This window comes from Anthonomus grandis, chromosome 15 (genome assembly GCF_022605725.1).
Source record: "Anthonomus grandis grandis chromosome 15, icAntGran1.3, whole genome shotgun sequence".
Taxonomy (NCBI): Eukaryota; Metazoa; Arthropoda; class Insecta; order Coleoptera; family Curculionidae; genus Anthonomus; species Anthonomus grandis.
Window position 1 is genome coordinate 299,456 of NC_065560.1, and position 27,824 is coordinate 327,279.

The 27,824-nt window shown below is 31.2% G+C and overlaps 4 protein-coding genes across 4 annotated transcripts in view; 3 read left to right on the top strand and 1 right to left on the bottom strand.

The window, feature by feature from the left end:
• The window catches only part of LOC126745107 (uncharacterized), a 66,842-nt gene that overhangs the window by 19,490 nt on the left and 19,528 nt on the right, over positions 1-27,824 (top strand). The gene's annotated exons all lie outside the window — the stretch shown is intronic.
• On the top strand, positions 11,327-13,893 carry LOC126745115 (uncharacterized). Its single transcript, XM_050452836.1, has 3 exons — positions 11,327-11,530; positions 13,517-13,634; positions 13,693-13,893. The coding sequence occupies exons 1-3, from the start codon at positions 11,385-11,387 to the stop codon at positions 13,855-13,857; spliced, it is 429 nt and encodes a 142-aa protein (XP_050308793.1). The 5' UTR covers positions 11,327-11,384; the 3' UTR covers positions 13,858-13,893.
• Positions 15,232-27,824, top strand: part of LOC126745108 (acyl-CoA Delta-9 desaturase-like) — a 170,096-nt gene continuing 157,503 nt past the window's right edge. Inside the window, exon 1 of the mRNA XM_050452827.1 lies at positions 15,232-15,246. The gene's annotated coding sequence lies outside the window, so the exon portion shown is untranslated. The remainder of the gene's footprint in view (positions 15,247-27,824) is intronic.
• LOC126745113 (methyl-CpG-binding domain protein 2) lies at positions 24,435-27,693 on the bottom strand. The gene is made up of 3 exons (XM_050452834.1): positions 27,234-27,693; positions 24,728-24,934; positions 24,435-24,676 (listed from the first exon to the last, which is right to left on the bottom strand). The coding sequence occupies exons 1-3, from the start codon at positions 27,514-27,516 to the stop codon at positions 24,507-24,509; spliced, it is 660 nt and encodes a 219-aa protein (XP_050308791.1). The 5' UTR covers positions 27,517-27,693; the 3' UTR covers positions 24,435-24,506.

Sequence of the window (27,824 nt, forward strand, 5' to 3'; positions counted from 1 at the left end):
TTGTACACGTATTCTTTGGACGATTTCATTAGACACCTATTTTAGCGTTTTTCGAAATTCGTACAAAATTTTGAAAAAAAAAATATTTTTTGAAAATATTAATTTTTTTTTTCGACATACTCGACACAATGTTCATAACTCCAAAAATTGACCAAATAAAAATTTGAAAATTTGTACACGTATTCTTTGGACGATTTCATTGGACACCTATTTCAGCGTTTTTCGAAATTCGTACAAAATTTTGAAAAAAAAAATATTTTTTGAAAATATTGATTTTTTTCTTCAATATATTCGACACAATGTTCATAACTCAAAAAATTGACTAAATAAAAATTTGAAAATTTGTACACGTATTCTCTGGACGATTTCATTGGACACCTATTTCAGCGTTTTTCCAAATTCGTACAAAATTTTGAAAAAAAATATATTTTTTGAAAATATTGATTTTTTTTTTTCAATATATTCGACACAATGTTCATAACTCAAAAAATTGACCAAATAAAAATTTGAAAATTTGTACACGTATTCTTTGGACGATTTCATTGGACACCTATTTCAGCGTTTTTCGAAATTCGTACAAAATTTTGAAAAAAAAAATATTTTTTGAAAATATTGATTTTTTTCTTCAATATATTCGACACAATGTTCATAACTCAAAAAATTGACTAAATAAAAATTTGAAAATTTGTACACGTATTCTCTGGACGATTTCATTGGACACCTATTTCAGCGTTTTTCCAAATTCGTACAAAATTTTGAAAAAAAATATATTTTTTGAAAATATTGATTTTTTTTTTTCAATATATTCGACACAATGTTCATAACTCAAAAAATTGACCAAATAAAAATTTGAAAATTTGTACACGTATTCTCTGGACGATTTCATTGGACACCTATTTCAGCGTTTTTCGAAATTCGTATAAAATTTTGAAAAAAAAATATTTTTTGAAAATATTGATTTTTTCTTCTATATATTCGACACAATGTTCATAACTCAAAAAATTGACCAAATAAAAATTTGAAAATTTGTACACGTATTCTTTGGACGATTTTATTGGACACCTATTTCAGCGTTTTTCCAAATTCGTACAAAATTTTGAAAAAAAAAATATTTTTTGAAAATATTAATTTTTTTTCTTCTATATATTCGACACAATGTTCATAAACCAAAAATTGACAAAATAAAAATTTGAAAATTTGTACACGTATTCTTTGGACGATTTCATTGGACACCTATTTCAGCGTTTTTCGAAATTCGTACAAAATTTTGAAAAAAAAAATATTTTATGAAAATATTGATTTTTTTTTCAATATATTCGACACAATGTTCATAACTCAAAAAATTGACCCACTAAAAATTTGAAAATTTGTACACGTTTGCTTTGGACGATTTCATTGGATACCTATTTCAGCGTTTTTCCAAATTCATACAAAATTTTGGAAAAAAAAATATTTTTTGAAAATATTGATTTTTTTCTTCAATATATTCGACACAATGTTCATAAACCAAAAATTGACAAAATAAAAATTTGAAAATTTGTACACGTATTCTTTGGACGATTTCATTGGACACCTATTTCAGCGTTTTTCGAAATTCGTACAAAATTTTGAAAAAAAAAATATTTTATGAAAATATTGATTTTTTTTTCAATATATTCGACACAATGTTCATAACTCAAAAAATTGACCCACTAAAAATTTGAAAATTTGTACACGTTTGCTTTGGACGATTTCATTGGATACCTATTTCAGCGTTTTTCCAAATTCATACAAAATTTTGAAAAAAAAAATTTTTTGAAAATATTGATTTTTTTTTTCAACATATTCGACACAATGTTCATAACTCAAAAAATTGACCAAATAAAAATTTGAAAATTCGTACACGTATTCTTTGGACGATTTCATTGGACACCTATTTCAGCGTTTTTCCAAATTCGTACAAAATTTTGAAAAAAAAAATATATTTTGAAAATCTTGATTTTTTTTCTTCTATATATTCGACACAATGCTCATAACTCAAAAAATTGACCAAATAAAAATTTGAAAATTCGTACACGTATTCTCTGGACAATTTTATTGGACACCTATTTCAGCGTTTTTCGAAATTCGTACAAAATTTTGAAAAAAAAATATTTTTTGAAAATATTGATTTTTTTTCTTCAATATATTCGACACAATGTTCATAACTCAAAAAATTGACCAAATAAAAATTTGAAAATTCGTACACGTATTCTTTGGACGATTTCATTGGACACCTATTTCAGCGTTTTTCGAAATTCGTACAAAATTTTGAAAAAAAAAATATTTTTTGAAAATATTGATTTTTTTCTTCAATATATTCGACACAATGTTCATAACTCCAAAAATTGATCAAATAAAAATTTGAAAATTCGTACACGTATTCTCTGGACGATTTCATTGGACACCTATTTCAGCGTTTTTCCAAATTCGTACAAAATTTAAAAAAAAAAAATATTTTTTGAAAATATTGATTTTTTTTTTCAATATATTCGACACAATGTTCATAACTCAAAAAATTGACCAAATAAAAATTTGAAAATTTGTACACGTATTCTCTGGACGATTTCATTGAACACCTATTTCAGCGTTTTTCGAAATTCGTACAAAATTTTGAAAAAAAAATATTTTTTGAAAATATTGATTTTTTTTCTTCTATATATTCGACACAATGTTCATAACTCCAAAAAATGACCAAATAAAAATTTGAAAATTTGTACACGTATTCTTTGGACGATTTCATTAGACACCTATTTTAGCGTTTTTCGAAATTCGTACAAAATTTTGAAAAAAAAAATATTTTTTGAAAATATTAATTTTTTTTTTCGACATATTCGACACAATGTTCATAACTCCAAAAATTGACCAAATAAAAATTTGAAAATTTGTACACGTATTCTTTGGACGATTTCATTGGACACCTATTTCAGCGTTTTTCGAAATTCGTACAAAATTTTGAAAAAAAAAATATTTTTTGAAAATATTGATTTTTTTCTTCAATATATTCGACACAATGTTCATAACTCAAAAAATTGACTAAATAAAAATTTGAAAATTTGTACACGTATTCTCTGGACGATTTCATTGGACACCTATTTCAGCGTTTTTCCAAATTCGTACAAAATTTTGAAAAAAAATATATTTTTTGAAAATATTGATTTTTTTTTTTCAATATATTCGACACAATGTTCATAACTCAAAAAATTGACCAAATAAAAATTTGAAAATTTGTACACGTATTCTTTGGACGATTTCATTGGACACCTATTTCAGCGTTTTTCGAAATTCGTACAAAATTTTGAAAAAAAAAATATTTTTTGAAAATATTGATTTTTTTCTTCAATATATTCGACACAATGTTCATAACTCAAAAAATTGACTAAATAAAAATTTGAAAATTTGTACACGTATTCTCTGGACGATTTCATTGGACACCTATTTCAGCGTTTTTCCAAATTCGTACAAAATTTTGAAAAAAAATATATTTTTTGAAAATATTGATTTTTTTTTTTCAATATATTCGACACAATGTTCATAACTCAAAAAATTGACCAAATAAAAATTTGAAAATTTGTACACGTATTCTCTGGACGATTTCATTGGACACCTATTTCAGCGTTTTTCGAAATTCGTATAAAATTTTGAAAAAAAAATATTTTTTGAAAATATTGATTTTTTCTTCTATATATTCGACACAATGTTCATAACTCAAAAAATTGACCAAATAAAAATTTGAAAATTTGTACACGTATTCTTTGGACGATTTCATTGGACACCTATTTCAGCGTTTTTCGAAATTCGTACAAAATTTTGAAAAAAAAAATATTTTATGAAAATATTGATTTTTTTTTCAATATATTCGACACAATGTTCATAACTCAAAAAATTGACCCACTAAAAATTTGAAAATTTGTACACGTTTGCTTTGGACGATTTCATTGGACACCTATTTCAGCGTTTTTCCAAATTCATACAAAATTTTGGAAAAAAAAATATTTTTTGAAAATATTGATTTTTTTCTTCAATATATTCGACACAATGTTCATAACTCCAATAATTGACCAAATAAAAGTTTGAAAATTCGTACACGTATTCTTTGGACGATTTCATTGGATACCTATTTTAGCGTTTTTCGAAATTCGTACAAAATTTTGGAAAAAAAAATATTTTTTGAAAATATTGATTTTTTTTGTTCAATATATTCGACACAATGTTCATAACTCAAAAAATTGACCAAATAAAAATTTGAAAATTTGTACACGTATTCTCTCGACGATTTCATTGGATACCTATTTCAGCGTTTTTCCAAATTCATACAAAATTTTGAAAAAAAAAATATTTTTTGAAAATATTGATTTTTTTTGTTCAATATATTCGACACAATGTTCATAACTCCAAAAATTGACCAAATAAAAATTTGAAAATTTGTACACGTATTCTTTGGACGATTTCATTGGACACCTATTTCAGCGTTTTTCGAAATTCGTATAAAATTTTGAAAAAAAAAATATTTTTTGAAAATATTGATTTTTTTCTTCAATATATTCGATACAATGTTCATAACTCAAAAAATTGACCAAATAAAAATTTGAAAATTCGTACACGTATTCTTTGGACGATTTCATTGGACACCTATTTTAGCGTTTTTCGAGTTTCGTACAAAATTTTGAAAAAAAAAATATTTTTTGAAAATATTGATTTTTTTCTTCAATATATTCGACACAATGTTCATAACTCCAAAAATTGACCAAATAAAAATTTGAAAATTCGTACACGTATTCTTTGGACGATTTCATTGGACACCTATTTTAGCGTTTTTCGAAATTCGTACAAAATTTTGGAAAAAAAAATATTTTTTGAAAATATTGATTTTTTTTCTTCAATATATTCGACACAATGTTCATAACTCCAAAAATTGACCAAATAAAAATTTGAAAATTCGTACACGTATTCTTTGGACGATTTCATTGGACACCTATTTTAGGGTTTTTCGAAATTCGTACCAAATTTTGGAAAAAAAAATATTTTTTGAAAATATTGATTTTTTTCTTCAATATATTCGACACAATGTTCATAACTCAAAAAATTGACGAAATAAAAATTTGAAAATTTTTTCCAAATTCGTACAAAATTAAAAAAAAAAAAAAATTATCATTTTGATATGACTTATTCAAGGACAAGGTTAATTAATTTAAAAAAAATTATGAATTTAATTGGAAAAAGTCTATAGTAAATAGGACTTTTGGCCAAAAAATAAGAAGGCTATAAATCAATCAATCCATTCCCTGGCTGATTTGAAAGACGCTTTTAAGAAATACCTATGCTTTTTAAATCAGAATTTAATAGACAGATTTTATATATGTTACATTTGACGTTATGTATATAGACATTTTTCAAATATACCATCATTTTCCTTTTTCTACTGCTTTGCCGGAAGCCCCTAAAGGTTTTTCCATGTAAGCATAAGCAAGTTATTTTGAAAGATGTTGCCTTCGTCGGTTACGTTTTCTATTCCAGGACTTTCAGTATATTTTTAAATATAAATAGTAGTATGAGGATATTTGCTATTGAAATATTAATATTAGCTATATTACGCGATTCATTGAAAGTTCAGTAGCAAAACAGCTTTTCCATCTTGTCCCTCCTCACCAGCATCTTCTTCTTCAGTCTAGCAATAACATAGAGAACACAAACTGTAAATTCTCCCTTCAGTTATACATAATATACGAAACATGTTTTTTTTTTTGAAATAAAATTTAACATTATAAATTTTATCATGCAATACGCGTCCAGTTCTCGGCTTACGAAGTTTTAAAATAAATCCCGTAAAATACTGTTGAAATAACGTGTGCGGGTTTTTGTTGGAACAAGCTCTCGGCCGTTTTTCGGATGGGAATAGTTTATATAGCAAATAGAATTATTTATAAGCATATATAGGTTTTGTGTTTTTGAATAGGGTATTATTGAAATTTGGCACAGTGGTAGAACAGACTTTAGTAGGTAGAATAGTAGCGACATTTCGTTGAAGTCATTTGACTTCGAGGAAGATACATGAAAAGATCCTAAAGGGGAAAAACTGGCGTCAGGGTCAACCGAGGCTTCATTAGTCTTTTCTAACTTAGTTTCTCAATGTTTTTTTTTTTTTTAATTAGGAAAAAGGGCCGGAGCAATCAATATAATGACGGCACTCCGTTGCGAAGGAATTATTGAGTTTTTGTTTCGGACCTCGACCGGAAACTTCGAATGCCTTCCGTTCCTTAAATTTATTTTCCGCTAATTTGCTCCTGCCGCAGATAGAAGGATTAATTAAAAAGTTTCACGACACCTAATTAGGAAAGTGAGTTTATAAGCGTCCAGGAATGCAGTCAAATTGATTCTTGACTAGTTTTTGACGCAATTTAGCTTAGGACTTACAGTATTGGCCTTAATAGTTGGAACTTTTGAAAATTTATTATATTTTGTGTGCCTTTAAATTAGCATTTTATTTCCTTTTATAAAGTTGTTGTACACGAAAAACTGGTATTAATTAATTTAAATGTTGACAAAAATTCAGCACCAGTAGCAGTTCGGAAGAAAAATTTAAAAAAAGCTGGACAAAATACTTGGAACTAAATGATTTTTATTCAAAAACGACATAAAACATAAATTATTGAAACCATAATATTATAATTAATATTTGGTATGGTAACCTTTAGCATTAATTACTGCTTGCATTCTTCTGAGCATTGATTCAATCAAATTTTCAATTATTTGTCTGTCAATGCGAGTCCAGGCTTGAACAAGCTTATGAAATAGTTCATCAGCATTTTTGACTGTTCCAAATGCCCGAATTTTGCGATCCAGATGTTCCCATAAATTTTTAATCGGGTTTAAGTCTGGACTCTGGGCCTGCCACTTTAAAACTGTGATCTTTCCTTGGTCCAACCATTCTTTTACCAATTTTAACGAATGCTTTGGATCGTTATCAAAAATTACTGGCATAGACTTAAATGTGTAAGGCTCCATTATATTTAGCAAAATATCCCGATACATAAATCGATCCATTTTCCCCACAATTTTATGTATTGGCCCAGTACCATACCAAGACAAGCATCCCCATACTATCACATTACCACCTCCATGTTTAACCGTAGGTCGGATAAACTTTTTCTTGAGTCTTTCACCTTTTGGTCGTCTTACATGAAGTATTCCAGCACTGGAAAACAGATTGAACTTAGATTTGTCACTGAATAGCACTTTTTTCCAATCTTGTACAGTCCATTTAAGATGACCCATTGCATATTGTAGGCGTAACTTGACATTTTTCTTCCACAGCAAAGGTTTTTTAGCAGGTCTGTAACTAAAAAGTCCACCAGAACACAATCGCATTCTTACCGTTCTTGCAGAGATATTGGAGGGCTCACCTTGGAGGATGACAAAAATGGGTCATTCTGGGAAATATTTAAAATTCGCCTATCTAGACGGGCAGTCGTGGCTTTAGGTCTTCCGGTGCTTTTACCTGGTACCACATGTCCAAATATACGATATTTCTTAATTATTCGTGACACTGTGTTCTTAGGAACGTTGAGTCTTTGAACAATATTACGCTGCCTAACACCCTGATTGTAAAAATCAAAAAATTCTTTGGCGAATGTCTCATTGGAAAAATTTTAAATTTTTAAATGTTCCAACTTTTATGGCCAATACTGTAAAGGGTAATTTTCTTGTTTTAGGCAGTAAAAATTCCTTTTTTGCACTTAATTAAACCCTTGATCGTGGTCAAAGGGCACCTTCACAAAGATAATGAAATCCCGTGCAATAGTAACGAGAAGTAAGACCTTTGAAACTGCCTCTCATGTATTTTTAATAAGGCATTTTATGGCAGTTTTTGTTTGAACTCACGTTAATTAAAATGGCCTAATTAATTATTTTATATAAACCACTACACCAATGGTTTAAGCCCAGGCACTCTATTGCATTATACCTAAAACAGTATCATATTATGATAAAATTAATTCGGGGAAGGCAAAATTTAAATTTAATCTTAATTATACGGTAATTTAATTAAATTCTATACTGTGGCATGATTTTCAGTATCAATTCGGGTTTTATTATTATGAATTTAATACAAACAGTATAAGAGTTTTGTTCAAGAATTTTGATGTTAGATTGAACGTTTTCATTTAACAAATAGTTTGTAAATTGTAAAAAAAGTCTGAAAAATTATGTTAATTTATAAAAAATTTAAAAAGGAACAAAGTAAAAATTATTTAATAAAAATTTAATTTAATGTAAATTTTTTTCTTTTTTTGTACTATTTTATCTGTGTAACTTTTTTTGCTAAATAAAGATTATTATTATTATTATTATTATTATTATTATTATTATTATTATTATTATTATTATTATTATTAAAAAATAAAGACACGATCAAAAATGCCATTACGCTTAAACGCATTAAATACTCGTATTTTTTGCAACTACGTCAAATGCTTGGAAAAATCTACTTCAGTTCATCATATTTTATTAATGAGGCGTTTCTGTCCCCATAGGCGTCTTCAGGGACACTATCACGTTTAAAACTAAACAACTATGGTTGGGCTATTTTTGTTAAAATAAGCAGTAGAACTTGATGCGAATACTTAGATTCAACTTTTTCTTTGTAATAATTTAAATTAACCTACTTATATTATTTTCGCTCAGGATAACCTTTTATAATTACCTGAAATAAAATTACATAATTAAAACAAGTATTTTGATCAGTTGGGACCAGTTAAAATTTTCCTTAATTTTCCATATAATTGATCCATGGCTTGAGGCATTGTCAATGATTAAAAGAGCACGTTCAGTTAGATTTTGGCTTCTTAAATACTCTTTTATTTGCTTAATAGGAAAAAAGTTTTCATAATCACGTAACTCTAAAATTCAATATTTTAAAAGTTTGTTAAAAATCAATAATTATTTCCTAAATCAACACCAGATACCAAATATCAATCAAATCGGACCCATAGGAAAAAAGTTTTGGTTGTCACGTAACCCTAAAACTCAATATTTCAAAAATGGTCAAAAAATTAATAATTATACCCTAAACCAAACCCAAATATTAAATTTTATTCAAATCGGGCAAATACCAAAAAAGTAAAAAAAAAATTACCACATAAAATAATAATACCCATTAAATCCCGATTAGATTTTTTTTTATCATTAGGACCCACTGTGTTGTAATTTTTGTCTAGCAAAATGCCTTGTATAGACCCACTGTGTCGCATGAATTTTATAATAATACACGGAAAATGCTAAAACGTCAAAAAGTTGCCGAATTATCACGGCTAAAAGAATACGATTTGGTAAAAGATATGCACATATTCGGATTCTCCAGAGTCTCTTGAATAATTCGTACTAATTTCAGGAAGTTCTGAGCTATTTTAAGCATTTTATCAATGAAATTAGGAAGCAAGTCCGGGCCGATTCATCCACGTAGACGCCATGTTGTCAAAACCGCATTAAAATCGCGCGTAGACGTCAAAATCGACCATTTTCAGACGATGATTTCGGGTATAAAAAAAGGTTTTTACCTTATGATTTGTACATGGAAAAATAGTAAAAAGCCTTAGGAACAGTTTAACATCAATTCTGGACCGATTCCAATCGGTTTTAGTAGTTAAATTTCGATTATAAAAAGGGTCTTATTTTCGAACGGAAACGGGCGAAAAGCGCCGCCTTGTTCGTTGCCTTGGAAACGGGCTTGTTGGGTGCTAGACCACACTAATTATTGTACCATGAGAGCCGGGCCCGGGGGGGTACCAATATTCAGCTGACCGATTTTTTGAGACTTTTTATGTAAAATTGCATTTTCTTGGAAAATGGTGATATTTGAAACAAAACGGTATTTAGTGGATTATAGCCAGATAAATTCCGCGTGTTTGAGGGCAAAAACGGTCTTCGTATGTGGCATAGCCATTGCGGTATCGGGCGTCAAAGTCAAAAAATAGTGTAGAGCAAAAACTGCTCTACGTAGATGATTGTAGAGTGTGTCAAAAAATTGGTTTTAAAAGGTTCTTTAAATGCTCCAATTGAATGAAACCTCTAAGTGCCCCCACTAAAAAGTTATTAATATTTGAAGAAAAAAAGCGTAAAAAAGGGTATTTTCAAATGAACACTCTATATAAATTATAGCGTTAAACTTAATACACCATTTTATTCGGAAAGGATGCAGGTTTAATTAATCCAAATGAATTTTTTTTAGATTTTGAACTATAACAATTTTACACAGAAAAAACTAAAAAAAATCTATTTTTTGAGGTTTTTTTGTTTTTTTTTTTCAAAAAAAGTCCTTAATAAAAATTGTAGTTCTCGATGTGGCGCACCTAACTTCTGTGAGTCATTATTTCCGGAAAAACACCGTTAAACCGTCAGAGGGGCTAGAATATCACACATGTCTAAAATTTTGAGCGTTAAAAAAAATACTTCCCATATGCTAAAAATAACCAAAAAATATACAGATGAGGCCCTCATTAACTCTAATCGATCTGTTTAATTTCATAATATTCAAGAAACCGTTGCGACCTGCATCGAATTCCCTTGACCAAAATAATCGAAGGAAAACATTTTTTTGACTTCGAAGGCGTCCTAGTCCTAAACAAAAAACAAATGAAAATTTGAAAACAATCAAATTAAAGCCTCATACTTCTAGATTATAAAAAGGTAAACATCGTTTCTCTAACCCAAATACAACCAAAGTTATAAACACTTTTGTCCGACCGGTCCCAATTTTGTGCGAAAACTCCTTATAATAATATCTTGTGGGGCAACAAGGAGATAAGTACAATGTTACATTTCTAATTATTATTTTTCTTTCTATTAAAATACGGCCGGTTTTCTTGCATGAAACTGTGTAGTGATTAATGCCTTTACTTCAAGAATTTACATTATTCTAAAAGCTCTAGAGGGGAATGGTTTAAAGCTCCGAAGCGAGGCAATTTAGGTAGAAATATAAATCTTAACTTTTTATATATTTTTTTTTAAATTCCTTTATTCTGTTTGACAACTATTTAAAATTTGTTGCTATTCTTTAAAATCCCTTCCTGTATTTTAAATTTCTCTATTATTTTTTCTGGACCATTTTTCGGTACCTAAATTTAATACAATAAACACTTTATTCCAATATTGACAAAAGCACTTAAGACCCGATACGATTATCCAGCCTTCCGTCGTCCACTTCAGAAGACAATAATAATATCACTGATAACTTATCAACCAAGAATAATACGTTTTGCTAAAAGGTTCCAAAGTAGCAGATTGGGGCGATCTTGACCCAAAAAAAACTATAAAAACCCTCGAAACGAAAAAAAAATTATTTTTTCATCGTGTCAACACCATAAAGTAAGATGGCGAAAATTTTATTTGTCGCGGCGACTTTTTGTTGTTTGTATTTAGTCGGTGCGTCACCAGCGGTCACCAGCATCTTGGAATTGACCAAATTGAAGGAAGATTCTCATAATATTAATCAATGTCCCGATCCAACGGCTATTGCGTAAGTATTAAGCAAGATATCTTAATTATCATTTTTTTCTATAATATATAAGACTTTATGGTGCAACTGATATGCCAAGAAATGTGGCATTCCCTCGTTGTTCCAATGATTTATCATCCACTTTCATCAAAAGTCTGCTTAAATTAAAAAAGCTCAGGTATTGATATCATCAGCCCAAGCCAAGTTGAATGTATTACAATTTACTTATTACTTCAGGATTCATTGTATAGAAAGCTCTCTATTTCAGGTAGTAACTCCTTCTCAGCTTAGAAGAATATTTTTTCCAGGCACTCAAAGTCTACTAAAGCTAAGAAGTGTTTTCTTCCAGGCAGTTAAAGTGTGGAAGAAGCCTTGACAACTACCTGAATAAATGTTCTCTTATCATAATAATAATTATGATAACGGATCTTCAATTGCCTGGAAAAAATTAAATATTTCCTTCCAGGCAGTTGAAGTCTAGAAGAAGCCTTATTCTCATTAACTGCCTGAATAAATGTTTTTCAACTGCCTGGAAGAAATAACGTGACTACGTTCAGGTGTCGAGAGTAAAAATAAAGAGTTTAGTTTAGTGTTAAAACTGTCTGGTAATTTGAGCATCACACCAAAGGTTCCAATCATAGGACCATACAGTTAAAGTGGCTTAAAAAAACGCTGATTTTTTCCAGATATTATGCTGTACTCCAACTGCCTGGAAATGGTATATTTCAGTTTTTTTCCAGGCACTAAAAGTCCGTTAAAGCATCTTCCTGGAACGGAAAAAGTGCTTACTTTTAAGCAGTTAAAGTCTAAAAGAAGCCTAAATAAATGTTACCTGCTAAATTATTACATATAGATCAAAGACTGTTCTGACTTTACTATAAAAGTTTAGTTCGAAGAATATCAAATGTCTTTGATAGATCCAGAAATAACGCCCATTCTAATAGGCCAATGCTGAATGGTCATTATTGTATTGTGAACCCAAATAGTCGAGTTGAGAAAACATACATGCTAAAGGCTTTTAAACAATTATTTCAATATCCAAGTTCACTCAAATGCAAGAAACTTTTTTTTAGTAATGAAACACTTATTCCAGGCTCCTGGATTAATTGAAACTTTAGTCCAGGCCCTTGAGTCACTTTTCCAGATGTTTCAAGTCTTTTAATATATAGGTTGTTTGTTCAGGCTCTCACTTTAATTTTTCACAGTCTGTCAAAGCCAACTGCCTGGAAGAAATTAATGATTTATTTCCAGGTAGTTGAAGCCTTAGTAGTAACTGCTTGGATAAATGTTAGACTCGGTCGGATTACCTTCAAATGACTTAAAAGAATACTTTAAGAATTATTATTCCGGGCACTACAAGTAAATCAAAACGCCAGTGAGAGACTTGTGAGTAGTAAAAGAATTATTCCAGGCTCTCCAATGCCTTAAATAGAACTCTGGAATTATTTTATAATATCTAGAATGGAAGATCGTATAAAACTCAGTGAGATCACCTGCAAATGACGTAAAAGTATTTGGAAGATTATTCCAGGCACTACAAGTAAATTAGATACCAGTAAGAGACTTATAAGTAGCAAAAGAATTATTCTAGGCTCTCCAATGCCTGGAATGGAATTTTGGACTTATTTCGAATTAAAGAAAGTTTTAAACTCAGTCAGATTACCTCCAAATTGATGTAAGAATACTTAAAAGATTATTCCAGACACTACAAATAAATCAAATTCCAGTAAGAGATTTATGGGTAGTAAAAGGATTATTCCAGGCTCTCCAAAGCCTGAAAATTGTACATTTAGTTTTTCCAAGCAGTTCAAACTTTAGACAACTTTTCAGGGATTCTTTCCAGGCAATTAAAGTCTGTTAGAGCCTACTTCCTGGAAGAAATAAAGTATTTCTTCCAGGAAGTAGTAGTTCTCCCATGTAGCTGAAGTGGTTTTAAAAAAAAATTAACTGCCCAAATCACACTCCTGCTTGAGGCATTTATAGCTTGATTTTTTGTTAATTACTTAGCGATTCCCCACTCTGCCAACTCCATATCCAACAAAGCGCCAAATGGTTCGATACCATCACCCAAACGATCCACTGTCCAAACTCTGGAGTAAACAAAGTGAAAATTGCGTGCATCATTGTAAGTGGATTTTAAATTTTCTCAAATTTGATTTTTTATTAATTCAAGTTGATCGTAGGTAAAGGACAATGTGGCCAATGATGATGGCGGATACGCGTCAATCACCAGTGGAGGCCTGAATCAATACTCCGTACAGATCTACTTGAAATCTCAATGGGGCAAAGGAATCGATTTTGATATTACAGTCTATACTGAGTCCGCATCTAACTCAACTTTAGTCTAAAAAATTGTACCTTAATATATACTATTTCTTAAGAGATTTAGCTTTTTATTGCCCAAAAATCTGGTACTGCTACATTAAAAGTGTATATGTTTAGAAACCCTTAAACTAAAATAATAATACCCCAAAAGGTCCCGTAATAATGCATAGTAATTCCAAGGATATAGACCCTCCTAAAACACACACGGTCCCTTTCTAACTTGGCTCAGTCTGCGGTCGAAAACTCGTCGAGTAAATATAAACTTTAAACTTTACAAGAAGAACATTTTGTACTTTCTGCGCTACATTTTAATTAAGAAAGACAAATGAGCTTCAACAATAGAGCGTGAAAGGGACACCAGACAGTTGTATATTATACAACAAATCAGAGAGGAAAGTGCTCAGTCGTGTTATGTATTTATATATTATTGGAACAAACTGGAAGTGTCGATTAGTCGAGACCCAAAAGGCAGAAATACTTTGCACCATATTGTTGCACAGATCCTTTTTGTGCAATAATTGGTCTACAAGGTGTTATGGAAAAATTACTGCTTGGCATAAATTAAATAACTCGGAAACTGATTAAAGTATAGTAATTAGTTTTTTTTAATTTTTAGTTTTAGTATATTTATTAAACTGTAGAAAATTTCGGCATTTAAAAAAATTGATACAAATATTTGATGAATTTCTTCTGGAAAATCATTGTTTTTCGTCCATATTATCCAATTTAATAACGCTGTTTTTATACTAAATATTAATATATAAAATTATATCAAATTTAAATATAGTGTTATTAAATTAAATATTGAATATATATTTACTACAAAAACATTGTTTTTCATTAACAAAACCCGTACAGCCCCCACCCACCCAAACATTTGCCCAGTAAGAAATTCTTTTGAAAAATCACCGTTTTTCGTCCACAATATCCAATATAATAGTACTGTTTTTGTACTAAATATTATATAATATAACTGTGTTATTAGATTATATTATATTAACGACAAAACAAGCTCTTATTTATGTAAATTATTTTGGAAAACAATGATTCTTAGAAAAAATTTCTTACTGCTAAGTTGTCTGGGGTGGCTGGGGGGGTAAGAGTAGTGTTGATAAAAAACGTTTTTATTGCACAGAATTATTGCCTTATAAGAAAAAAATTAATATATTAAATAATTTACCCTCTTAGGAGACAGATATTTATCTATAATCTTAACACAACCAAAAATTGCATTTTGAAAAAAAAACTTCTATTTGCCCGCACTATAGGTCTAATGGTAATCGTCCTATGATGACGTCACGTGGCAAAGAATGTAGCATTGTAGTCCGGGCGTTTTTAGAAAAAAAAAACATATTTTTAAATGATAGCAAAATTAATTTCAAAACTTTGAAAAAGTGTTGTGCTTTAAAATAGTAACGATCTATTTAAATATCTAGAAAATACAGGGTGTCCCAAATTTAGTGGACGAAACGCGAACCCTGAAAAAAGGAGGCACCTGAAGATGGTTTTTGCCACTTATTTTCGAAACGGGTAAATATAAAAATTTTAAATTTTGGTATTCTCCCAATTTTGATATGCTGAATTTAGTTGTCATTTCATCACTTTCATTATTTAGTCAGGTGCGTATCATTTAGGGGGTGAGCCTAAAAAAATACTTAAAAAAAATTGTTTGCAAAGTTTTTGTTTTTTTTCTTTAAATTTTAAAAATTTGAAGCTTTTTACGTAAAAAAGTACCACTTGGTCAATAACGCTAGGAATTACCATTTTCGAGAAAAACGCATTTAAAAATAAGGCCCCCAAAAGGGGTGTAGCTCCCTTGGGGGGCGTTTGCCGATATACCCTGTATATTTCTAAAAGTCTACATTAAAAATGAAATGTTTTCGAATTAATTTTTTATTTTAGTCCAGGCATTTCACGTAATTTCCTATTTCGTTCCAAGCATTTAGAGTGTTTTTTCATTTAATTTAAGGCGTTTGAATACCCAATTTTTTATTTTAATAATTTAATAAATTTTTAGATTTTCTTCCACGACCAGATTCCAGGCAATGGTAATAGTTTTTCAAGTACAAAAGCGTAGAAAATACCATTTTTTTAAATCTTTGAAAAACAAAAAATATCTGGATACAAATTACTTCGACAAATGCCCTGTAATGCCTGGAATAAAATTAAGCTCTCTTCAAATGTTTGATGTAAAATCTAAAAATTTATTCTTAATATCTAGAGGGTTTACGTTAAATGCCTTGAAAGTAATCAAACATTTCTCAAAATGCCTGGAATAAAATTAAAAATTGCTTAAAAAAATTACCTTGAAGACTAGAAATTTGGTTTAAAAATTATTTAAATTATCTGGAATCAAATTAAATAATTAAAAAAAAAGAAGGAAATAAAAAAATGCATCAAATGCTTGAAATGACTAGAAAAGTAAAATCAAAAGAATCGAAAACTTGAAAAAATAATGTCAAATTCCTGAAGAACTAACGTGAAAATAAAGCCAATAAAAATGAATTTAGAAATGACTCATGAAATGCCTGGACTAAAATTAAATTCAATTTCAAGTGCGTGGACTATGAGGAATCAGATCAAAAGTTCGCCACATCTTGAGACATTATTCGTTTTTATTCAAAGATAACATTCGTAACACAGTCGCTTGAATAAGTACTTTTGAAATAATCATTATTTGATTTGGGTTATTTCTTTAGGAGCAATCTTGGGTTTTTGGGCTTTTACACATTTTTTAAATATATTCCAGTGATTAACTTGTTAGGTTATTACTTAGTTAATTAGTTAATTAAGTTGAGGATCAAAGTTATTCTCTTTTTTTTGCTTTTTGTTTCGTGTCTTCCTCTGTATTAGAATGCGAGCAATATCTCAACTGGTCTACAATTTTTGGAATTCTTTAAAAGACTAAAGGCAGTTAGTTTATTCTATTCTGTAAATGGATTTTGAGGGAAATCGAGAGAAAAAGTGTAAAATAAGCTGGTACGTACTACTTATAGTATCAAACTCTGATGATGTTTAACTCGTTTTTTCCCAGAGTTCCGATATTGGAAATGTCATTATTTTCCCGGTGTTCCAAAATCGGAACGACCTCCCTTTTCTGAGAAGCGTGCTCTTAGCTATATATCTTTCCATCGCGCGGTCGTGTTAGTGTCCACATAACACATAAGAGTAACATAATAATAAGTCCACATAACATTCTTATGTGTTAGTGTCGTTCTGGCTAGCATAAGAGAAGGTTTGATGTGCGTTTTTTGCAAATTTTCCGCATTTAGTGTGCTAATTACTGATTTTTTTTAAAGTTCACAATATGGCGTTAATAAAGTAAGTATAATTAATTATAGTTTTGATAATTAAATTGTACTACTGCAAAGAATTTATTGTAAGTGATGTAATTCAAGATATTTTATATACCCAATACGAATATTATTGAAAGTTACTAAATGATTTGATCATTTTAGGTTGTTCCTATTTTGGAACACTGGGAACAAACGAGGACATAATTTTTTTTTTTATTGTAGGTATTACACGACCCAAGAACTAATTGATTTAGTTGAAGATGAGCAGTTTTGGGCTGCAGATGTTTTTATCACACCTCCAAACGATGGAAGGGATTTTGAAGTGGATTCTGATGACGATGAAGTTCCTTCAGCTAATGTAAATCACATTAGTGGTCGTCAAATGTAGTCAGAGGCTTGTGCTAAAATAAAGAACATTGATGGAGTGGTTTATATTGGAGATAATGATCAGGATAAAAATATTGAGGAAATCTTCGCAACCAGGAACCTCAGGCCATTCTATCGTAAACGATAACTCTCCTGAATTATCTGATGGTAATGCAAGCGACGATAGCGATAATATACCTTTAGCTCGCTTGGTAACCCGAGCTAATATAAACAGAACAAATTTAGAAAGAAGCTGGAAAAAAGTGGAATTGAATAACTCCTGCCCACAATTTTCGACATATTTCCAGATGTTGTTGCGCGCTTTGAATCATTTTTTGATATGGAAATATGTAATTATTTAGTAGAAATGTTAAATTTTTATGCCAGACAAAAAGGCAATCATAATTTTAGTACTGACACAGATTTACACAATACCAGATGCGAAAGATCGCGGATATAAGCTCCCGATATTCGATGCCCTTGAAAAGGATGGTTTGGACTGGCGGCACCAATGCATTTTTTTTTGTAGGGATAGATGTTCTGCACTATAATTTCGCTGGGATATTATAATGCATTTATAATGTCAAAATAGAAATAGGCTTAAATAAAACAGAATGGAAGGGTTCTTGAGTACATTTTTATTTCATTTAACAGATTTAAGGATCTTATTTAATAAAACATTAAAGATGCAACAGTATTTTTAATTTTCTTTTAGTTTTATCTGATTTTTTGGCAGATGATAAATCTCAGTTGGCGAATTTTAAAGTATAAAATATTTTAAGTCGTATAAATAATTTTATTAAATACTGGAAAGGAAAGTTATCACATGGGTGAGTAAAATTAATGCTTTTCATTATCTCGAAATATTAACTTATTAACTCATCTTTTAAAAATCTAAATAACGTCGTTCCTCCACCACTGTGTCTGGAACAATAAAGATATACACACTTATACCCCCCCCCATTTCAACAAAAATAATACTAAAAAAAATACAAATACATTATTTCAATTTAATTATTAATCATAAACACGCGTACTACGCAAAAAAAGCACGCGCCACGGAGACTTGCAGCAAATTGATTAAACTCCTTGCCACCCTACACAAAACATAACCTTCAGGGAAAAGGGGGATTTTGAAGGTTATGTTTTGTGCCACCGTAGTCCGTACTAGGCTAGTGATGGATTTCCATCACCCAGGAGGCGTGTCTGAAGTCTGGCGCTCGCACGCATGTTTTCGATCAGTTTCGCATCTGTGGTACTGATGCCGGAGAACTAAAATGCTTTATTGGTATTTTATATTTATCCGGGCATTTACAAGTTCCAAGATGGCGTATGCTTTGGGAGGTGGATACTGATACATACAATCCAATAGTGGCAAACACAATGCGAAGAAATCGGTTTGAAAAATTTGCGCATTGTGCTGATAATAATGATTTAGAATAAGACAATAAATTTGCAAAGTTGCAACCACTTTTCAACATGTTTCAATGATCGATTTTTGTCTTATGCTTCGGTTAACGAAAAACTGTTTATTAATGAAAGTATGGTACCATATTTCATAAGGCATGGGGCGAAGCAGTATATAAAAGGTAAACCTATTAGGTACGGCTATAAAATATGGCCCTTGTGTGAAAAATCTGGGTACCTATAATACAATTTAATCCCTATCAAGGTAAACAAGCAAATAGGCGCGCTACATGGACCTAGGATTGGGAGGATCTGTAGTGATGACCCTTTTGGAGAATCTTTCAAAAAATGCCCCATTTAAAGTTTATGGCGACAGATATTTTTCCGCCCTAAAATTAGTCAATTCGCTCCAGAAGATCGGATATACAGGTACGATCAACGGGAATAGATTAGAGAATTGTTCTTTGAGGCAGCTTTGATTATTCTACAGACGCTAATTCTCAAATAACAGTTACCTTATGGAATGATAACTGTCCTGTTCTTAATTATTAGTTGCGATCCGGTGAATCCTGTTGGTCAAGTTAGTCGGTGGATTTCCAATGAGAAAAAAAAATGCCTGGTTCCTCAGCCTTTTTGTAGTCGGGCGATACAATAAATATATGGGTGGAGTAGACCGAATGGATCAAAATATACACAACTATAGAATTGGGGTTCGTTCCAAGAAATGGTGGTAGAGTCTTTTCGCATTTTGCTTGGACTCGTGCATGGCAGTATTACAGACTTGAACCAAATGGCGAAAAAGTGGATTTTTTAAAGTTTCAAAGAGAAGTGGTGCAGGTATATTTAAGAAAATATGGAAGGCCTATTTCAACTGGAGGACGCCCTAAGACATCAAAGCCGTTAGAGGCTCGGAACCATAATCAAATTAGGTACGATGATTTGAATCATTGCATTATTCCAGCCACAAAACAGAATAGGTGCGCCCTATGTCACAAAAACTCGATTAAGATATGTGAGGCTTGTTTTAAAGACTATCATGTGTTTTAATGCACTCATGTGTTCCCAGTGTTCCAAAAATGGAACATAAATTTAAAAAATAAAAAAAATATTTAGAAACAAAAAAACAAATTTTCACAGAAAAATATAATTGGTTAATTTGATTTCTTTCTAAAAATATAATTTTCAAACTCGGGCATAAAAGGTATTTTTATTTTATTTAAACTTGGAAAAAAACGGGTAAGAATTAGGGAGTTAAAGTATAGCAGTTTTCAAACCGATTTTTAAATGTACAGTTGATCTCATTCGGGTCAGCAATTACTGAAAACAACTACCGTTGGTCGCGTTTACTTAACCGGATTTTCTTAGGCGACACTTCCTGTGATCGAAACAGTCAGTTAAACCGTTTAATGGCATTATAGCAATTAAGTAATTCACTTCAGTCGTCATATACGTAACCAGTTATTCCATAAGGCGATAAATACACCCCATTAGTTATTCTAATTTTAGGCATTTCCGTGTGTAACTGGAGGATTTAACTGGGTCATAAGGTAACGATTCGAACGTTTATTGGATAAAATCGCTTTTTTATTATGTAAATTTATAAATTAACAAAGAATATATAGATCTATATGACCCTCCATTTCCATAAACTCTCTAATGGAATTAAATCAATGCAAACGTGCTTTAGTTACGCAATAAGAGGATTATTATATAATAGGATTACATTTACGATAGCACGATAATTCATTTTCATAGTCCCAGTTTTCTGTCAACAACTTAAAAGTATATATATAGGGAAAGTATATAAAGAAAATTCGTAGCGGTTTCATTTCTCGTTTATTCACAATTTACATAGGAAAAAAAGCTAAAACCGAATTTAATTCCGTTAAGTTTGTTTGCGAGATAAATTTTGTCGGGTCGCTATTTAATTTACTTGACGAAGAGCGACAACAGGTAATTAAATTACATCAGGCAAGTGCCTTATTTTAGGGATTCGTTTTATGTATTAGGTATTAATGCAACAGGAATTTTCTATTCGTATTAAATTAATTTCTAAAAACGTCCTTGTTTATTTACGTTGACTTTGAGCTCAAAAAGAGCTCAACAATTTTTTTAAGTCTCTTTTATGTATGTATAAAAAGTTTCTTTTTCGCTCGACAATATAAGAAGGTCTCAATCTTAAGCCTGTAAAACCCTGTTGACCTGAAAAAGTTTGATATTCACATGCTTTCGAATTTGTGAGGAAAGCTTTCCTCTTCTTTGTGTTGCGGTGTCGAAAAAGGCGAGTTCAAGACAAGATGCCAATAAATAATAGTAAAACACAAATTTTAATGTGTACATAATCACGAATTTTGGATGCTCCATTTGAGATACTTCGACATAACAAATCACTTGATATTGTCAAAAGATAGATGCCGAGACCTGGTATGAAAATCTCTCGTCGTGGTCCGAACTAGGAGAGCGCTAAAATCCAATTTACATTTTACACGTTATGACTCTATGACGCGAGATAAGTAGAGTAAAAAAATTGAGAGCTTTCACGAAACGTGCACGGCGGCACAGTGCGGCCAGGTATAATAATTTATAATTTAATGATAAGATTTAAATTTATGGCCACGGGCGCCATTCGTATGCGGTCTGGTGTCACCGATATTATAATCATCGGCAACGAATGCGAATTTAATATTAACGGAACGGTAGCCGTAATTTTATCTAATTATTGTGACTATCACGTACCTAGGTTACTATTATTATTTATTATTATTATTAGCGTTATGATGTTTGTTCTAGAAGTAAGTTATTTTCGTTTTTCGACCGAAAAAATTGATTAGTGATGTTTTCTATACATCAGAGAGAGGCTCCAAGATAAAATACATAGACACTAATAAAATAAGAAAAGTTGTAACGTATGCACTCTTCTTAAGCACAACAAAACAACGCATTTAAAAGTAAATGTATTAAACTTTTTTATTAATATTAATTTAAAATTTAATTGTATATAGATATTGACTGTTAGGTCACCTAGATCACGCCAAACTTCAACTTCATGCGAATCTTTATTTATTACCTATTTGCCTTAGAGTGTTTAGATATTTGTGATTCTGCAAGGTTATGATATCATCAAATATCAGATAGTTGAATGTAGAGTTGGAGAATAGTTGGATGCCTTCAAGAAGCTGCAACAGGCATTAACGACCTGGAAAGGTTTGGAGAACACTACTTAACAAATAACGATTTATTTCTTCCAGGTATTTCAGGAATAAGGCTTTTACTGCTTTCACGTATATTTTTACAATTTTCATTCATTCACCACCGTTTAACTACAAGTGTCATTAAATTAATTTTTTATTTCTTCCAGGCATTTGACGTGCCTTATTCCTTTCATCCAGGTGATTGAGTTTGATTTTCTTTTATTTTCAACTGCTTGGAAGAAATTATAAATTTTTCTAGGTATTTGAAACTAGATGGAAATCAAGTCAACTTGCAGGAAGAAAGGACGTCAAATGCCTGGAAGAAATAAAAAATTAATTTGATAATAACTGCAGTTAAACCAAAGGGTGGAGAATGAATGACAATTGTAGGAAAAAATTTTTTTAAAAATTAAAATAAAAAAAAAAATTGAAAAAAAATTCCTTTATTTGCCCACACTATAAGCCTAATGGTAATCGTCCTATGATGACGTCACGCGGCAAAGAAGATATCATTGTAGTCCGGGCGTTTTTCGGAAAAATAATAATATTTTTTTTTAAATGTTAAAATATTCAAAGCTGCGGTTAATTCAATTAGGATGTGCAAAAAAATCTGATACGTACTGAAATGAAGGTATATAAATGAGAATTCGATTTTTGCACCTGTTTTCTATATCATCGCCTCATTTTTTAAATACTGTTTAGGTCGGCTGGAATTAGTGTTTTTCTCTTTTAATGTATCTAACTATACTCGAAAAACATAATTTTATTCCCATAAACAAAGCTAAGGACAAAGTCACGGTCTCATCCAATCTATATAATTTCTTAAAAAAGCTTAAAAGCTACACGTGTTTCGCCCCTGTCGGAGCATTATCAGAGAATTCAATTTTTCCGCCTGTTTTCTATATCATCGTTTCATTTTTTAAACAGTGTTTGGGTTGGTTGGAATTAGTGTTTTTCTCTCGTATTTTACCTAACTACATCCAAAAAATAGAACCCTGATGATGGGTTCGAAACGTTGGTAAATTATTTTTTTAGGCAGTTAAACATAGAAGAAAATGACATCGAAGAAAATGAGCTCAACTGCCTGGAAGAAATGAAAAAATAATTTCATGATTTTAGCAAATAGGCCAAAATATAGTAAATTCATGAACATTGTAAGGCACAAACTACCTATACAAAAATTAACGAAACTTTCGTTAACGTTATTGGAAGTGTTGACATTTTTATATAGTGTGTCATAAAAGCATGATTTTGGAATTTTCGATACAGATTGATGGGGAAAACAATAGATGCGCATACAAAATAAATGGAGACTGCAATGTATACATACATATTTAAATTATCATTAATCATTATAATATTAAACAATCATTTTCTTTTACATCCACCGCACAACAAAAGAGAGTAAATATAATAAATGATTTACCCATCACGGACAGAATGAGTATCACGTATAAAATCACTTGAACGTATATATTAAGTGAAAGTAATTTCCCATGCGTTTGAATACGAGGGTATAGGCATATACTTACCATCTAAGGAGTTGTTTTTTTCGTCAATACAAGGCATTGTTCTCAATTTAAGTCAGAACTTTAGGAGATACACGTTCATATAAAAGAAATTTGAAAATGATTGGGACAAGTCTAAGGTTCTTGAAAATATTTTCAATAAACATGGGGGAAAATTGAATAATAGCGCGCTCAAAATTAATAAACCCTTAAAATAAACTTAATTTAAATTCCCATCGAGTCGGAATAGGGTACAAAAAAAGGTCTCGCCGTATAGAAAATTGAATATTCTCGTTTTACTACTCACTAGGGTCCCGGACTGCGAAATCTATATTCAGAAATGCAACAATGGCTATACAAAGCTACCGTTGCTATTGTTATGTACATACATAAACGGGGAAACGTATTTCGCATTATTTTAGCATCGTTTTTGGGATACTTTTAGAGTAGGCGACAGAATATTCAACGAGTTTCAGATATTCCCTTGTTAATTTCCTGATTGCAGTAATGCAGAATTGCCCTATATAATGTCGCTAATGGTTTGTACTTAAAGGTCAATCAAAAACCAATTTTACGTCAAAATTTATGGCTCATAAAAGATTTATGAGTCAGAGTTTAACCTGAGAGACTCGCTGAACCGGCACAAAATGAACGTTTTCATACAAAAGGTAAAATAAATTTTATTATCGCTCCGTCGGTTCGACTAACTATATTTCGCGTTCGGAATTTTTTTAAAATTACCGCGCTTTTTTGCAAATACCTTTCAACCGAGTCCGGTTGGTTGTTAATGCAAATTTTTGTAGGGGATACCAAATAATTAATGCAAACCACATTTGACGATTAATGATTTTATTAATAAATAATATTATACTTATAAAATACAAAAACATCACTAAGAGTGAAATTAATAAGTCTCTTTTAATGCCTCCTGCAGTTTTTGCCTGACCACAGAGACCCTGTCCTCCTGCCTTTTTATGTCCTCATCCGAAACGTTTACGGCCTGCACCAGGGGCTGTTTAGGGTCCAAAAAAACCCCCGGGTTCTTTTCCAGAGACGTTTTCGTTCCCGTTTGTCCTGGAAACGTTCACTTTTAATATCGAAAAAAGTAATTCCCCTTTTTTATACCGGTGACAGAACTAGCAGAAACATGCAGGGCCGTCGCGACGCTCTGTATAATGGTCTCTTCGGTAACGTTGGGTCCGACCGGTTTTAAACCCTTCGGCAGTTGCATGGCTTCGAATTCCACGCCGTCGATGTCGCAAGCCCTCAGTCCCTCCAGTCGTTTTTCCCAAAAGAGCTGTTTCGGTTTTTCCAGGTTTCCGCCGTTTTTGTCTGGAAACAACCTTATTACAACATGCGCTTTTGCTGATTTATTAACCGGTTTTTGATTCGTGTAGTAGGATTTTCGTTTGCACGCTTTATTGCCTTATCGATCAGGTGTTATTAGTGAAATAGAGAGTGGACTTTGGGGAATTGGGGTTTGGAACGGACGTAATTTAATTTAGACTTTGGTGAGGTTATATTTTGGTCCAAACTCATCAGACTAATACATTTCGTAAAAAAAAACTAATAATTAACACAGTCGATAGGAGAAGAAAAGAGTTCTTAAGATGTCCTCATGTGCTTGATACTATTCACTCTTTTGTCTTACTTAATTGGTTTAAACAGGAGGACGAAAGTACCACTTGCTGCTTTCTTTTTAAGAGAAACATAAGACACATATGCGATTTTTGAACACTTAAGAGAACTGCTGCTTTTTCCATAACAAAAAGAACGAATTCAAGCATATATTATGCTTGATGCACCAGCCCACCATACACCAACTTCTATTCATTTCTATGACCAGCCTGTAGTCCTGACCTGAATCCATTACCAAAAAAAGAAACCAAAATGGGAGGTGCTTATGTCATTTGTAATGAAAAAATGGGTCTACTGCGGCCTAAGTGCACTGGAAAAAGCTTTTTAGGTCAATATACAGTTGCCAATAAAGATATTTTATTTTCTTTACTGTGCCTTGGAAATTGGAGAAATATTTACAAAACCTGTCTGCCTTAAATGTCTGCAATAATGAAATTAAGTGTCTTAAGTTGGAAAAATGGAAAAATCCTTAGAATTGTGATCATTGAGAGCCTGGTTTTCTCACAATTGTCTTTCAGAGTTGAAGGTTCTCAACTTTTTAAATAAACAGGAATTTATTCCAGGCACTTGAGACGAGATTCTGGGCTGGAATAACTAAATTAAGTTATGTATAATATATTATATACGCTAAGTTTCTTGGATTGGATAATAACATTGGACATAAATGTTTTGGCCAGGAAAGTGCCAATATACGCAACTTCTTTTTAGTCAGTATATGAGCAGGATATTCAAATGTATAACCGAGGAATTTGACTGGAAAAGTTCCAACATTTTTAATCGAAAGACCATAGTTAAGACAGGGTTTTTAAACATCAAAACTAAGTGTTGAGTCCGATATTGATTATGTGCTTTAACATTGACATGCATCTAATTCTTACAAACAAGATTTGCATCTTATATTGTGGGTAAAAGACTTCATTTTAACAAAGCATCTTCCTTTTTAACTCTATTTCAATTAAAAGAAAAAGGAGCAGCGGGCCCCGATAAGGTACCATAAGCTATACTATAAAAGCATGATTGGATTTCTTGGTGCAAAAAGTGAAATTAAGAAACAAATTACAAAACTTGTGACCCATTCCTTGCAAAGCTATTTGAAGCAACTATATGTAAATATAATTATGTATGAGTTTAGAAAGGACTGGGGCACAGAAGATGCTTTAGTTAGGGTTACAGATTTTATTTCTAAATGCTTAAATCAATGCTTGCCGACAAGTCTTTCGACACTGTGGCACACCCTACTCAACTAAAGTAAATTGACAGAATTTGTAGAAGAAGTGTATCATGACCCGGGAATAGTTGTTGGCTTTTTGTTATAAACATAATTACTTGCCTTGATTAAATTATTTATATCTCAGAAACAGAGCGACTTTGTCAACAACCTTTAATTTAATAAGGGTAAAGTAGTATTGCCTAAATTATACTGTAATTTTTGACTCTTACATCTGATATAGGATTGTAAATAGGGCCTACAAGAATGGTTTTCTAGTAAGGAACTGGACGGATCTTCATATATAGAAACCCTATTTGAATACTTTATATTAGAACGATTGATATCCTTAAAATTAACTTAATTGTTGTTCTTGAATTACATAAAAATAGGGTGCAAGACAAGGTAAGGTATATATGCAATGTACATTCCGAAAATGCAAGTAATACCTAAATATAATTTAAGAATATTGGAAAATAGAAAGCAATGTGCACTTTTAACTTCCATTAAATAAAATAACATTTAAACATATGGAGTATACTGCCGACAAAATTGTAATCCCATCCAAAATATTGGGGAAACCATTAAGGTGCAACAGATATTAAGTTTCTTGTCGGTGTTTTATGCCTCAATATTGGTTGACTAGGTTTACTTAAATTACAACATGTTCTTGAAATCAATATGGTATTTGCTAAGAAACCTTAACGAATGCCTTTTCAAAGTCAGTGTAAATAACATCATTCATATTAACCGGTGATGTTAAAAAGATATTAAACATAAACTTACCAGATTTCACTTTGCTCTCCTGCGTCTTATAGATCGTAACTGGTTGTTTAAAAATAGAGGCGGTCTGCCTTATAGGGGGCACAAGGGACGTGTCGCTCCTGCGGTTCATATAATACAAATCGACCTTATTACCTCCGACTACGGTTACTGGGGCCACCACATTCACTTGCATCCCAATGACCGTCTTGCGTGGGGCTCCTTCTTCCCTTTGATACCTTTTGGGCATTTGGGCGCACTCGTATTTCGTTTTCTCGATGGTTAAACCCATTGGAATTCCGCTCATTTTCGTATTATTATTAGTAATTTAATGTTTATGTTTACAAACCTAATTGTAAGGTTAGATTTTAAAACTTGTCAAGTTTCTTTGTTGAGGAGGAATCCCGATTGTATCTCTCCTTGTTGTTTAATCGATAATGATATTAAGTGGGATAAAGAAAGAGAGTGTGTGTGCGCGTGCCGCTAGCTCGGGGGATTGCGTGTAACTGAATCGATCAACAGAGTGCGGCTTTACAGGAAACTGCTTTTTTTCAGCCGCGCATGTTATAAACTGCTCAACATATGAAGTAATTTAATATAATAGGGATTGAATCT

Coding starts and splice junctions, on each gene's coding strand:
- LOC126745115 (XM_050452836.1), top strand. CDS start 11,385: ATGGCGAAAATTTTATTTGTCGCGGCGACTTTTTGTTGTTTGTATTTA. Junction 11,531..13,516: donor CCCGATCCAACGGCTATTGC/GTAAGTATTAAG, acceptor TTAATTACTTAG/CGATTCCCCACTCTGCCAAC. Junction 13,635..13,692: donor TGAAAATTGCGTGCATCATT/GTAAGTGGATTT, acceptor AGTTGATCGTAG/GTAAAGGACAATGTGGCCAA.
- LOC126745113 (XM_050452834.1), bottom strand. CDS start 27,516: ATGAGCGGAATTCCAATGGGTTTAACCATCGAGAAAACGAAATACGAG. Junction 24,935..27,233: donor GGAGAGCAAAGTGAAATCTG/GTAAGTTTATGT, acceptor GGTTGTTTCCAG/ACAAAAACGGCGGAAACCTG. Junction 24,677..24,727: donor TTCTGCTAGTTCTGTCACCG/GTATAAAAAAGG, acceptor GAACGTTTCCAG/GACAAACGGGAACGAAAACG.